This window comes from Pleurodeles waltl, chromosome 7 (assembly GCF_031143425.1).
Source record: "Pleurodeles waltl isolate 20211129_DDA chromosome 7, aPleWal1.hap1.20221129, whole genome shotgun sequence".
Lineage (NCBI taxonomy): Eukaryota > Metazoa > Chordata > Amphibia > Caudata > Salamandridae > Pleurodeles > Pleurodeles waltl.
In genome coordinates, this window is record NC_090446.1 from 1350013685 (window position 1) to 1350027893 (window position 14209).

The window sequence follows — 14209 nt, forward strand, 5'->3', positions numbered from 1 at the left end:
GTCTCTCCCACTTCAAAGGCACATTTGGGTATTTAAGCAGGGTCTCTGACCCTACCAATTTAAACACTTCTTGGGGTAGACACTCTACCTCACAGACACTTCCTGGAGAAGAAACTTGAACCAGAACCAGCATCCTGCCAAGAAGAACTGCCTGGCTGCCCAAAGGACTCACTTGTCTGCTATCTGTGAAGGACTGCTGCCTTGCTGTTGCCCTGCTGCCTTGCTGGTCTCTGGCTGTGGTGAAGAAGTGCTCTCCAAGGGCTTGGATAGAGCTTGCCTCCTGTTCCCTGTAGTCTCAGGACCAAAAAGACTTCATCTCTACAAGAAGGACTCCTTATGCAGTGAAATTCGACGCACAGCCTGCCAGAAACGACGCACAGCCTGCACCGCAGTGAAAATTTCACTGCACGCCGAACCGGAACGACACAGCCTGACTTCGCGCCAGCGTAGTGCCCGGGGATTCGACGCACGGTCTACCGGAACGCCGCACATCTGACCCGGAACAATGCTGCCCGACTTCCAGCGAGGAATCAACTCAGCGCCTGCCGCGCAGTAGAAAATGCGACGCAACGGCCACCAAATGGATGCAGCTCCTGTGACTTTGTCCTGCCAGTGAAGGAAATCCACGCATCGTCCCCTGGGCGTCAGAAAACCCCGAAAACCGAAGAGGATCCACGACTGAGCGCCGGAAACAACGCACAACCATCCCTGCGTAAAAACTAAACGACGCATCGCCGTCTGCTGCCCGAGAAATCAACGCACACCCCCTATGTTTCCACGCATCTCCTCCTCTGTGGTTCTTTATGGAGTTTTTGAACGCGAACCAGGTACTTCGTGCCTAAAAGAGACTTTGTTTGCTTTTAAAAGACTTAAGACACTTTATATCACTTGTACAGTGATATCTGAACATATACTTATTGCATTTTTGATCGTTTTGACCTGCATTTATCCAGATAAATATTATGTATTTTTCTAAACACTGTGTGGTGTATTTTTGTGGTGCTATATGGTGTTATTGTATGATTTATTGCACAAATACTTTACACATTGCCTTCTAAGTTAAGCCTGACTGCTCAGTGCCAAGCTACCAGAGGGTGGGCACAGGATACTTTGGATTGTGTGTGACGTACCCTGACTAGAGTGAGGGTCCTTGCTTAGACAGGGGGTAACCTGACTGCCAACCAAAGACCCCATTTCTAACAGAGCAGAATACACTTTCTTTTCCCTGCCTGCTCACCAGCACAGATCCTAGCAAACCTCCAGCTTTATTTTAATTTTCTGGATTTTTAGCAGTAGTCTCCAGTGCCACTTCCATGTGGCCATCTGCATTTCAAGAACGTTCTGCCAACATTGATGAACCAAGGGACTTAGCTGAGATGCTGGATTTGTCTATGATTTTACACATGACCAGGACTCATCTTTTGAGGAGCTGCACTGGTTGCATTTTCTTCTTAGGTTTAGAAAGGTCATGTGGGAAATTGGGGTTCTTTGCAGATGGCCCCCCATGACTCTTTTTGCCCCCTTTTAGAACTACTGGATGCTGGTTTTGGACTCTCACAGTGCACTGAGGCCTGCTAATCAGACCTCAGTGCCATTGCTCTTTCCTTTAGTATGCCTGATTGTTTCACAATTGGCAGAGGACTTTAACATCCCTGTCAGACTCTAGTAAATAGTAGCCCTGGTACGCAGGGCATATGTACTAAAGAGGGTCCCTAAGGGCTGCAGCATATCTTATACCACCCTAGGGGACCCACACACAAATTGCACACAGCCTGCCATCACAGATTGCATGTCAGGGTGCAAGCCCTGAGTGCAAATATGACATGGCACACTCATTGTGTCATGTTGGGGTATATGATATATGTAAGTCACCCCTAAGGCAGGCCTTAAGAGCCCTAAGGCAGGGGTGGGTTATGATACATGTGAAGGCATATCTGCATGAGCAGGTATGCCCCTGTGATGTTTAGTTCTAATGCTAGATATTACAAGTGACCGGGAAGCCATCTTAGAACATGTACTGGACACCGGTCACCATAAGTGACCCAGCTGCATGATGGCTACATGGTAAATAAGGGTGTTTGGTATCAAACACCTCATCTTAGTAAATCCATACTGAGGCCAGTATTGGATTTATTATGACATGCACACAGAGGGCCCCTTAGAGGTGCGCCCTGAAACCTACTAGTTCTCTATTGTACTGGCTGACTGGAATTGACTAGCTGGCCACAGCAGCGGCTCCTCCGCTAAGGTGGAGGAGCGTCGACCCACTGCTTTATGCAGTGGACAAAAGGGAAAAATACAATGATAATCACGTTGTGTTATAATAATTTAATTTTCCTCGGGAGCACAGTTAGGGCAGGGCAGGGCGGGGCTGGGTGCTAGAGGAGGGCTATGTGCACATAAGAGCGCATGATGCTTTGGCCGGCCGTGTTGGGCCGGCCAAACAGTCATGCGCATTTTGCATTTCTCCACCCGGCTGTACTGAGCAGCTGGGAAGAGAAAGTGCACAGGGCCCTACTCCCTGTCTGAGTGCCGAAGTAGGGTGCTCACACCAATCACAACGCTACTGTCATGCTGCTGACAGCAGCCTCGTGATTGAAGGGGAGCCTGTGTGCTTCTGGGAGTCCGAGGAGGAAAGAGAGATGGAACCGTCTCTCCCAAAATAAAAGGTACATTTTTAAAATGTATTAAAACATTTTTAATACCCTCTGCCACCTCTGTTGACAAGTGGCCGTCACTGGCTGGCCACTACAATTGAGTTTCTGACTCCCTGGAACGGTGAACCCCTGCTCTTCAAGGTCAGAAACAATGCCTGCTCTGGTATGAGGTGTTATCACCTACACCAACAGGATGGCTAGTAAATCTGCATACCAAGGCCATGGACTTCAAAGTCCCTGCTACCCTTGATATGCAACCCCATCTTTCCCTAGAACTGGGAGAGGCAACCCTTGTCCTGAGGCCCATTTGGCATCAGGACAGGTGGGAAAATTAGCTATGCTAAGAGGCTTGTCACACTTACAGGCTGAGCACGCCCCTAAGGTGGTCAGCCTGAAGTGTGCACGAACAAGGGAATGCCACCATTTTCTGTGTGGTGGAATTAGGAATTCTGGGACAAGGTGATGCCCACTCCCCCACAGGAAGTGGACATCTAGGGTGTTGTAGTGACCCCAAGGGTAAGTAGCCCATTGGCTGCCACCCTTCACTCCCCTTAACAACTAAATTGAGTATCCAGGGGACCCCCTGACACCAGGAAAACAGTTCAAGTCAAGACTTTGGCTACTGGGAACTGAGAAAGAAAGAAAAAGGACAGAAGAGAATGAGATTGGCACAAAACCCCACCAGGCTGCTTGTACTTCGATAATGGCTGGACCAACTTCACAGAGAGCTGGATAGCCTCCCCAAAATACCCTGGGGGACTGCTCAGTGCCTCAACAATTGGGAAAGATCCCCCTAGGAGTAGAGGAGCTACACCCCAGCCCCTCCGGGCACCTCAAGCAACTGTCCGCTCTACCGTGTTGCTGACTATCGGGTCCACCAAGGGAGCAAGCTACCAGGAAAAGCTCACTGAGGCTCTAGGAGTCAGCTCCATCTTACCAGCGAGTTTCAAGATGCTGACCCCACCAGGGTCACAGTAACAATACCCTGGGTACCCGAGAGTTGCAGCAGCCAAAGCTTATTGCGTCCTTTCCGGACACCAACACAGAGGAAAACTGACCTGCCCGTCGTGGGACTTCAGGCACAGTGAGGCCCATATTGAGAGTGGCTTAGCTGTCCTGTTATGACCCTCTACTGCAGAACCAAGATACAGAGTAGTCTCTAACCCCCACCACCCAACACCTCAAAGTACCTCTGCACCACGTCCCACAGCCCGAATCTGAGAGAGGTGATGGTGCCAATGGAGTCCTGAGACTCTACAAAGCTGAGGCCACCCTTGGATTTGGCAAGATTTGACTCTCAGTCGGGGCCTGCAGCCGCTCTCAGCAGGCCCCTCCAACCATGAGTAACTCCTGCACCGCAACCCGACACCACAGCCCTCAAAGTGATGGACAAACAGTGTTGCTACATGCCCGAGTATCTCTAGGAGTGAGCCTCCCTGTGGGTGTACCCCGCCTGGCCTCCGAGTCCCAATTTGCAGCCTCTTTGTAACTGGAACAATTCCCATAGACTTAAACGGGGCACCCGACGCACAAAAGCACCTCTGCACCCGGATGCCCCAGTGCCACGCTGGGTGCATTATTGGTGCTGCCATGGGCCTTACCCCATACTCTCTTTAAGTCCAGGAGTAGAGACCCGTAGTCACTGACAAGGGTCTAAATGCAGCTTATGTTTTTCCCCTGTAGGATAACATTACAGCTCCAGAAATGTGCACTAAGTGCGAAGTTTGGAAACCTACAACAATTGATAACTCGAAAAGTACTTACCCTGTTACGATGATCTTGGTGTGTAAATTCATATAAAAACATGTGGTTTTTTTAAAAGAAATTGGTGTTGGATTTCTGTGTGTGAAATAAATGCTAAACTCTGTCTTCTGATAATCCCAACTGCTCACCCACTCTGCCAAAAAGAGACCCCCTGTCAATAGGAGTTGTCCTGAACTATCTGCATAGTGTCCCCTTACATTGGTACACTACATGGATAGCCACCTTCCTACAGGTCTACACAGAGAAATATACTTTTGATCATATGTTGTTATTTTGGAGTTCTGAAAATCCAACTTAGAGTTCCTCACTCTGGAAACACAATTTTTTTTTCAGAATGACACTTTAAGAGGGGGAAAGGTGTGATGAGAGGAAATTCGGCCAAGAATCCTGATGACCGTAAGAGAAAGCACTTGCATCTCCAAGCTATTTAGCGAGAGGTGTGATAGATAAAGTAGAAGACCTTTACCTAAACGGGAAACTGAGCACTTTTGAGGAGCTATGGGACAAATATGAACTAAATGCAGTAGCAATAGTGGCTAAACTGATATGATATGGGGGGAGTAGGAGGAGAATGAGCCACCTAGAGCAGACGTATTGGCTATATTACCAACTTACTGTACACCAAGACACACAGTGACCTTGCTACACAACTCTCTGGCTCCTGCATTTTATGCACCTGGAAGGGATATGGGAGGGAAAACTAGCAGGTGAATCATTGTCAAGAATGGGATGGTTGCCTGGAATATACAAAAACAGTAACATGAACTACACACTTTACATTCACACAGTTTAACTAGCTCTTCCAGACATTCCATTTCCCAGCTAAGATAGCTAAACTGTACCCGACTGCATCAGGCCTTAGCCCCAGATGCCCAAGTTGGGATGCAGATTTTTATTATATGGTGTGAGAATGTGCGCGATACAACAGCATTTGGCAGCTATAATAGCAACAATCTCAGAAGAAAAGGACAACAAATTCATGATGTCATCACTATTGTGCTTACTAGTAGCAGTAGGGCAACAACATATACCACAAAAGGACAAACATATATGCAGATTCGTTGACTTGGCACTAGTCTTAACCAAGAGGAATTTAGCAAAGAATTGAAGGGCATAGAGCCCCCCTCAATACAAAGCTATGGCTGCATGATGTTATGATGTTGATAGACAATGAAGGCTAACAGGTAAAAGGACATCATACAGTGACATGCACACCATATCCTGGTTTTGGTTTACAAATAAGATGAACACCTGCTGCGTCCATACTTAAAGCTACCTAAAGAGGAATTGACAATACAATCTTGTCAATTATGTACCAGATCATCGGTGAGGGGCAGCACAGGTCAGGGGAGAAAACCCTGTTTATAAAAGTTTTTTGTGTATCGCTTTATGAACATATGATGGAGAACATATGGTTATCAGAAGGGAGTGGAAAAGAGATTAAAAGATACTTTGCTGCCTGAAGTCCAGATGTACTCTTATTGAACACTAGGATACTATGTTTGATGGCATGATAAAGAAAAGTTTGTTGAGAAGGGCTGGGCTTCTAAAAACATCCTAGTTTATTAATTAGGTTACATTTTTTGGGGGGTCACACTTAAGCAACTTTCTTTATGTAGAGATTCATTACATTCTAGTTTTGTGTTCAGAATATGTGTTTAACAAATAGTGATCAGACATTTCTACTCATAGTATGTGTACAGAGCATAGTTTAAACCATGTTCCCTATTGCAACGGATGAAACTTTGACATGTAGACAAGCCAGTGATAAAAGCCTATACCAATGGCAGACATGCATTGTGCAAATACAAATAACATAATGTAACGTAACGTAACATAACATAACATTACTTGTATACGTTTTCAATGAAATGGCACTCCTGTTTTATAATTTGAGGTTCCAAAGCAAGAGTTAAGTTAGGAACAATTGATATACAGGATTTGAATGTTATCCTTTACATTTGCTCTTATTTTGTAGATTAAAGGAATGTTCGTTTGAGGATTTCACCTCTAAACCACAGGTTTAGTACTATTAAGACCATTGTGTCTGTGCTAAAATTAGGAGAACAATATTTTTGCATTATACATTTCCAGTATCTAAGTAAATATGCTAATGATTTGGTTAAATGCGGTGTTTATTGAATTTTATTTAGCAAACACAGTTCTTTGAGTGATCTAGTTAGGATTTGTTAATAGCAGCAAGTTATATGGCATAGCAGGGCTGTACTCCTCAGAATTCTATGTTTTATAGTTTAAAGGTCAACATAAGGGATATTATTTATATTTATGCATGGGAAAGTTTATTGTTAATCAGTTAGCAACGTAGCCAGGCAACATTTTCGATGATTTGCTCTTTTTGTCGATTGAAACTATAATATATTTAGACAGTATTCTGTGATTGTAAATGTACTGAAATTTAAAGAAAGTGCAAAAATACTATAGCAGGAACACTTTTTAAATACTACAATATGCTATATCTGCTCTAAGTCATTGGGAAAGAAATAGTTTGAACTGCAATATACGGATGCATACGGTACTTATTTTATACGCACACATACATGTTTATATAAAAATACACACATACAGAAAAAGTGAATCGATGCACACGCACATGTATGTACATCGATTGAGTTGAAGTATTTATGGTATTTAAAAATGTCTATTATCCTTGTGCCCATGGCCAGTATGTTCAGTTCAAGTGGTTCAACTGATTTCAAAGAAATCACTTGAAATAAAAGCATTATTATATTTTTGCTACTTTTTTCTTCTTAAATTCATTATTTAAGCTCTGTAGAAAGCTGTTTTATGATTGGTGATATTACCTTTTGAGATTTAGCATTCTGTGTTGTGGTTGGTGTAAGCAGGAACATAGCTTAGTCAGTATGACTGCGGGTGTGAGCTTCAGATTTCCCAACAAACACGCCAGGACGTCTTCTTAAAACACAGTACATGAGAAGGAGGACATGAGGGGGGCTTAAGGGCAAATGGAAAGAGAAAGGAGTGCGGATTGTTAGAGGTACTTAAAACGCACTATTTTTTGCGCTATTCAAACATTTTAAGGCCTTTAAAACATAGACAAGAGATAGTGACTGTGTTTTTGTCTGTGTGGGCATGTAAGAATCCGGGTGAAAAATGACAGACACTTCACATTACCGGATTATGAGCACTTGTACCAAACTATTTACTCTAGAATACATTTTTAAGGGGGGAGTAACACCCCAAAACAACCCTGGAGCCCGCCCTTAGGTGTAAGTGCCTCAGCGATCCAGAATGCTGTTTTTCAATAGCTGTGTTCCATTTTGTCATTTATACTGTTTTCAGATTGGGTTAGTCACTCCCACGATTCATAATGCTGTGTCTGTTGTGGCTGCATACTCATCTGAGATTCAAAATGTGGGGTTCCAATGTACTCTTTTCTATGACGCAGCAAACTTTACTTTGATTAGCTGTTGTTCATTGGTGGTTTAGCATGCTGTGTTCTGGTGATTTGCCACAGGCTCTTCTGTAATTAAGATCGCTGTGTCCCCAGTCATGGCTGCTGCCAGGAAGGAGTGGGGGGCAGCGCGCGGAGCAGAGGGCAAAGGGGCGGGAAAGGGTATTAAAAAAAATAATAATAAACTTACTTCCCCCTCCGTGATTTGCCGCTTGTGTTCCATCCGCCTCTTGTCTTCTCCCCTCCCCAACCAATCCCAACGCTTCTGTCATGCTGTTACACATCATGAAAGAAGTACTGTGATTGGCCTGAGTGGGCAGAAATGCCGCTCAGGGAGGGAGGGGGGCACTGGGCTTGGTCTCCACCCGGCTGTAAAATACAGCCGGGTAGAGAGTTTCTAGGTGCTCATTTCAGTTTGGCTGGCCTCGGATGGCCGGCTAAATTGACGTGCACACTCAGAAGCGCACCACTACTTCTCCTCCACTTGTTGACGTGGAGAAGGCTGCCCCCCCCACGAAAGCGCTAAAATAAAGGGATAATAACATATTTTTATTATCCCTTTATTTTTTTACTTTCAGCAGCGGGGTGACGCTCCTCCGCCATAGCAGAAGGACCACCCCTGTGTGTCCGATTGGTTGCGAGCCCTTCTGTTATTCATAACTGCAGTTTTAATTGGTCATAATCTCTCTATGATTTCAGATTAGCGCACCTCAGGAGGTATTCTGCCATAATATACTTGTGACAGTACTTCTACTGCAGAAGGTCCTTCATAGCTATCCTCTCTTTGTACTTTCCAGGGCTGGTGAAACTTGGCATCCACTGTATTACAGGGCAGAAAGTGGCCATCAAAATTGTAAACCGGGAGAAGCTCTCCGAATCCGTCCTAATGAAGGTAAGACAATCAATAAATTACTCAGCATGTCCTAACATTCAGTTGGCTTCGTTGACACTTGGCTGGGAACATGAAATAAAGAGTAACTTAGCATCCCATACCTTGGAGCACAGCCTTTACCTTGGCCAGTATCATTGGCCTGCTTCACTCTGATTGAATCTTACATCTAGAAATCATCTATTTTCAGATGGATTTTTCATCCAAAGTCCTCAAATATCACCTCTTTATCCTCCACTTCCACATGTAATCCTTTTCCACACATAAAAAACATTGTTTCTCTTTTCTTCGATTTTCTTCGTATACCCTCCTGTACTTTGACTGCTTTTCTCCCTTATGTCTCCTGTTGCCCTTTCCAACACTTTCACTTTATCCACCTCTATATTCTTTATTTTCTTTAACTCTCTTCACCTTCATCGCTTCCTTACTGCATCTCTTCTTTCTTTTGTACTCTTTTCTCTATCCCACTCCATACATTGCTGTGCTCCTTTTCACTATAAATACATAGTTCCACCTCTCTGTTGTTCAATTTCTCTTTTTTCCCTTCTGCGTTCTTTTTCCTATCTGCCTCTGCTAAGTGTGACTTATTTCCTGAACCTTTCCTTGTTAACTCTCATCTTTTACATTCTCTGTTCTTTGGCCTTTACTTTTTTCACTGACTACGCTTCTTTACTTTTCTCTTTCACTCTCACCTTTTCGACCCTTTTCGTTGTTCTTTGTTTATTTCTCTTGCACCTGTTTTCATGTGTCTCTATATTACATCCTCTTCTTTATCTCTCACCTCCTCGACAGGTGGAACGAGAGATCGCCATCCTCAAGCTGATTGAGCACCCACACGTGCTGAAGCTCCACGATGTCTACGAAAACAAGAAATATTTGTAGGTATTTACAGGCATTCCCTTGCTATGATCCATGCCTAGGGTGCGTTGACCCAAGTTAAGCCTCTCTGTGGCTACACAGAGTCAGTTTCACTTGCCCCACTTCTTCTGAAGTGCCAGAAATAACTGGCTCCAACATTATGGAAACATATATACTGACAACTTGTCATAAAATGCTTGCAAATAATTATGCCCCTCTCAAGAAGTCGAGATATGAATGTGCACTGAAACAACTGACTGATGTTGTACCTAATAGTACAGATTTCCCACATGCTTGCAACTAGACTGAACTACAAACACCAAAAACTTTGGACTAGACCAGGGGTCGGTAAATCATCATTTCCCACTCAGCTGTTCTGTCATCCCATTTTTCTTACTCTCCACAAAAAATAAAGACTGACAACTCAGGCTTGGCTTGACTTGCAGCGTTGACCAAAGAAAGTAGGCAGACACTGTTGGCGTTCTAGCGTGTGAGTACGGGGATCACTGTTGACTGAGGATTGCTTGGGACATAGCCATCTTCTTTTTTTGTTGTGGGCTGCAAAGAGATATAATATTAAGATGTTTTCTACAATGTCAGTCTCAATGTAGTATTATGAAAGCTGGTCCTCATCGCACATTTATTTATGAAATCTGTAACTCTCAAAGGACTATAAGAGCTGAGACAGGTGAGCCTGAATAGGAAGCAATGTGTGTGTGTATATATATATATACATATATATATATAATTTTTCATTTTAACCTTTCCTGATACTCCTTGTAATGGTTATTGAACAATGTGTTAGCCATGGCAGGTGTGGAACCTGGGACCCTTGTGTTTGGACAGACTGTACATGTAGTTGGGATCTCTTTAGCTGGCTGCACCATCTCACATTTCGTATGCACTGGGTCACTTCTTGTGACGACCACCCGTCATGACTCTAGTAATACCTTGCCGTTACCCAGTCATCAATGGGCCAACAGCTGGACATATGTGGGCTTTTCTCACATGACCCACAGAACCTGAGTGGGTCCTGCTCTCCAGCTATCCGTTACATGTAGAGTTGTGGTCTACTAGGCATGCCACATTTCACTGTGCCAGAAGCTGGTGTGGATGTACATGTGCATGCACATAGCTCTGCAGTGGGTGAATTGATCTTTGTATATAGACAGTTCTGTAGTACCCCAGACAATGCGTTAAATTGTATCTTCAGAAACTCTGTATATAGACCTGACTGCATGTGTGTGCCTATGTGTATAGAAGCTTTAAAGTAGGGAAGGCTGTGTACACATAGACCTCTGGAGTGCGTCACTATGGGCCTCATTCCAACCGAGGCGGGCAGCGGTCGCCGCCCGCCTGGCTGGAACCGCCAGATGGCCGCTCCGCGGTCGAAAGACTGCTGCGGCCATTCTGACTTTCCCGCTGGGCCGGCGGGCGCTAGCCAATATAGCGCCCGCCGGCCCAGCGGGAAAGAGGCCTGCAACACTGAAGCCGGCTCCGAATGGAGCCGGCGGTGTTGTAGGTGTGCGACGGGTGCAGTTGCACCAGTCGCGCTTTTCACTGTCTGGGCAGACAGTGAAAAGCATACTGGGGCCCTGTTAGGGGGCCCCTGCACTGCCCATGCCAGTGGCATGGGCAGTGCAGGGGCCCCCAGGGGCCCCAGGACACCCGTTCCCGCCAGCCTGTTCCTGGCGGTGAAAACCGCCAGAAACAGGTTGGCGGGAAGGGGGTCAGAATCCCCATGGCGGCGCTGCTTGCAGCGCTGCCATAGAGGATTCGCCCAGCCGGGGGAAATCCGGCGGGAAACCGCCGGACCCGGTTTTCCGACCAGGGCTTTACAGCCGCGGTCGGAATGGGCAGGGAAGCACCGCCAGCCTGTTGGCGGTGCTTCCATCATTTGACCGCCAGGGTTAGAATGACCCCCTATGTGTGTATACAGAGCTCTGCAGTAGGTCCAAATGTGTATATTCTTAGCCCTGAAGTAGGTGAGGTCCCTTGACTGTGTGTGAATGGGTCTGTGTGCATATGAAGAGCTCCGTAGCAGACCACGATGTGTCTGAATACAAAGCTCTGTAGTAGATCAGGCTGTGTCTGAATACAAAGCTCTGTAGTAGAGTAGGCCACGGGTACAAAGGAATCTTTAGTAGGTTAGATTGGTGGCATGCTGTGCCTTCTAGCACACCAGACAGTGAGTGTACAGAGCTCTGTAGAAGACCACACTGTGTCTGAATACAAAGCTCTGTGGTAGAGCAGGCCACGGGTACAGGAATCTTTAGTAGGTTAGATTGGTGGCATGCTGTGCCTTCTAGCACACCAGACCGTGAGTGTACAGAGCTCTGTAGAAGACCACACTGTGTCTGAATACAAAGATCTATGGTAGATCAGGCTGTGTCTGAATACAAAGCTCTGTAGTAGATCAGGCTGTGTCTGAGTACAAAGCTCTGTGGTAGATCAGGCTGTGTCTGAATACAAAGCTCTGTAGTAGATCAGGGTGTGTCTGAATACAAAGCTCTGTGGTAGATCAGGCTGTGTCTGTATAAAAAGCTCTGTGGTAGAGTAGGCCACGGGTACACGGGAATCTTTAGTAGGTTAGATTGGTGGCGTGCTGTGCCTTCTAGCACACCAGACCGTGAGTGTACAGAGCTCTGTGGTAGATCAGGCTGTGAGTTTGCAGAGTTCCAAGGGAGGAAAGGCTTTCTCTGGGCACAGAGCTATGTAGTAGGCGATGGCATGTGCTTGTGTAGAGTTGTAGTAGGTTAAGCTGTAGATGCATACATAGGGTTACAGTTTGTATACACACATACATAATGTTGGCCTCTGCAGAGACAGCACACAGATAGCTACCACCCCCTTGTTTGGGCTGGACTCACAAGAATGTGGGGCGTGTTAGAAAATAAGACAGACCGGTCACAGGATATTTGTCAGAGTGCAGATGAGAGCCAGGCCTCGATTCAGTGCACATACACTTGTGTACCAGACATAAATTGTGTATTATATACTATTCCGATGTATTTAATATGTATTAGAATTATCACCATAATAACAGATAACTCAGGAGTGATGAACAATATTAGAATGAATGCAAAATACAACTCAATCATTGCATTGATTAGTCCAAAACCCCTGTTTGTCTTGCTACATTATATTGTGAAGCTCAGTTGCTGCTGAGCCATGTGATACCTCCCATGCGCCTGCAGTAGACCTGGTGGTCTTCGTACAGCACCCCTGCTAGCAGTGCTGCTCTCGATTCCCCCCTAAATGTGGGGAGCTTAGATATCCTCGTATCTGTAGCATCTCTGTGCTTGTGAGGGCACTTTAACTCAGAACCTTATGAGGGGCAAGGGCCAGCACTTCGCAGTGGGGATGTTAGTATATGGAGCCCTTTAAACCCTGCTAGTGCTGAAGCCAGAGACATAACTACTTGAGGAAGGTTCCACCTCATAGCTGCTGTTAATAAAAAGCTGGGCGGCATCCTTTAAGCTGAACAGTGTGGAGCAGAAGGCATGCGGCACTGCGCACACAAGAAATGTTGCAATTATTATCCAGCTGTTTCTGCAAAGAGCAAATCGGGAATTGTGTTAAATAGACGCACTCATTTGTAGGCCTAATACAGTTGCACACAGTTAAATTGATGCCTAATGCTCATGTGTAACAACACCAGACCACAGGTAGGTGTGTTAAACCACGCCACAAGGCATATATATATATATATATATATATATATATATATATATATATATATATATATACACAGCTGTAAAGTCGTGTTTTTATAACACTGCGTCAGTGTCAGCGTAAGCACAACTCCAGTAGGTCACTCCTGTGTTTGTGAAGAGTTCTGTCAGACTTTGCGCATGCCACATTCTGCAGTAGGGCAGGAGATGGCTATAGGCTGAATGCATACAGAACTTTGTAATAGTTTGACTGCGCATGTTTATAGGACCGGTCCTTTGGACCACAACTCCCCTCCGGTAGGGCTTCTGAATGGTCTCCTACTCCTCCCGCAGAAGATAAAATCACACTAGAACCTGTGAGTCTTGACTACGCGCATCCCTCAGCTAGCTCATTCTCCTCAGCTAGGTGGTATGTTAGGAACCTGCTGCCACTTCATCTTTGACCTAAGGGTCTCAGACCACTTCATCTGTGCTCTTCAGCCATGCTCCGAGAACAGTGGCTGTCGATACCTAGGATCTTCTGCCTTGTTTACAAAGCAGTCTATGAGCCGCACCCGTATATCCAATGGACACATCCAATGCAACTAGCCTGCACAGTAAAGATCAAATGCCAGAAGCTGCTACCTATATACGAGCTATGCCACTCCTGCTCAGTGCTCCTTTGCCTTCTGGTTAGGATTACACTATAGACAGTGCTTTAAATGGGCCGGTACTCACAGGTACTGAGTACCGGCACTTCTTATTTTTCTCACTCCGAGTACCGGCACTTCTCTGCTGTCAAGGAGAGTACCAGTACTCATCAAAGTTAGGTTCATTAGCTGCTAGTGCTGGTGAACACTGGGCTGTCAGAGTTGAACCTGCCTCTGACAGCTAAGGTGCTTCTGTAGCCCTAAACTGACCCGCAGCTGAGCTATTCAGCAGGGATTATGTGCCT

The 14209-nt window shown here is 45.5% G+C and overlaps 1 protein-coding gene across 2 annotated transcripts in view; it reads left to right on the top strand.

Annotated features, from left to right (window-relative positions):
* BRSK1 (BR serine/threonine kinase 1) overlaps positions 1 to 14209 on the top strand; it is a 294684-nt gene that overhangs the window by 141173 nt on the left and 139302 nt on the right. For both annotated transcript variants that reach the window (XM_069200764.1, XM_069200763.1), the window contains exons 2-3: positions 8652 to 8746; positions 9536 to 9621. In XM_069200764.1, the coding sequence (XP_069056865.1) occupies positions 8652 to 8746; positions 9536 to 9621 (181 nt within the window). The remainder of the gene's footprint in view (positions 1 to 8651; positions 8747 to 9535; positions 9622 to 14209) is intronic.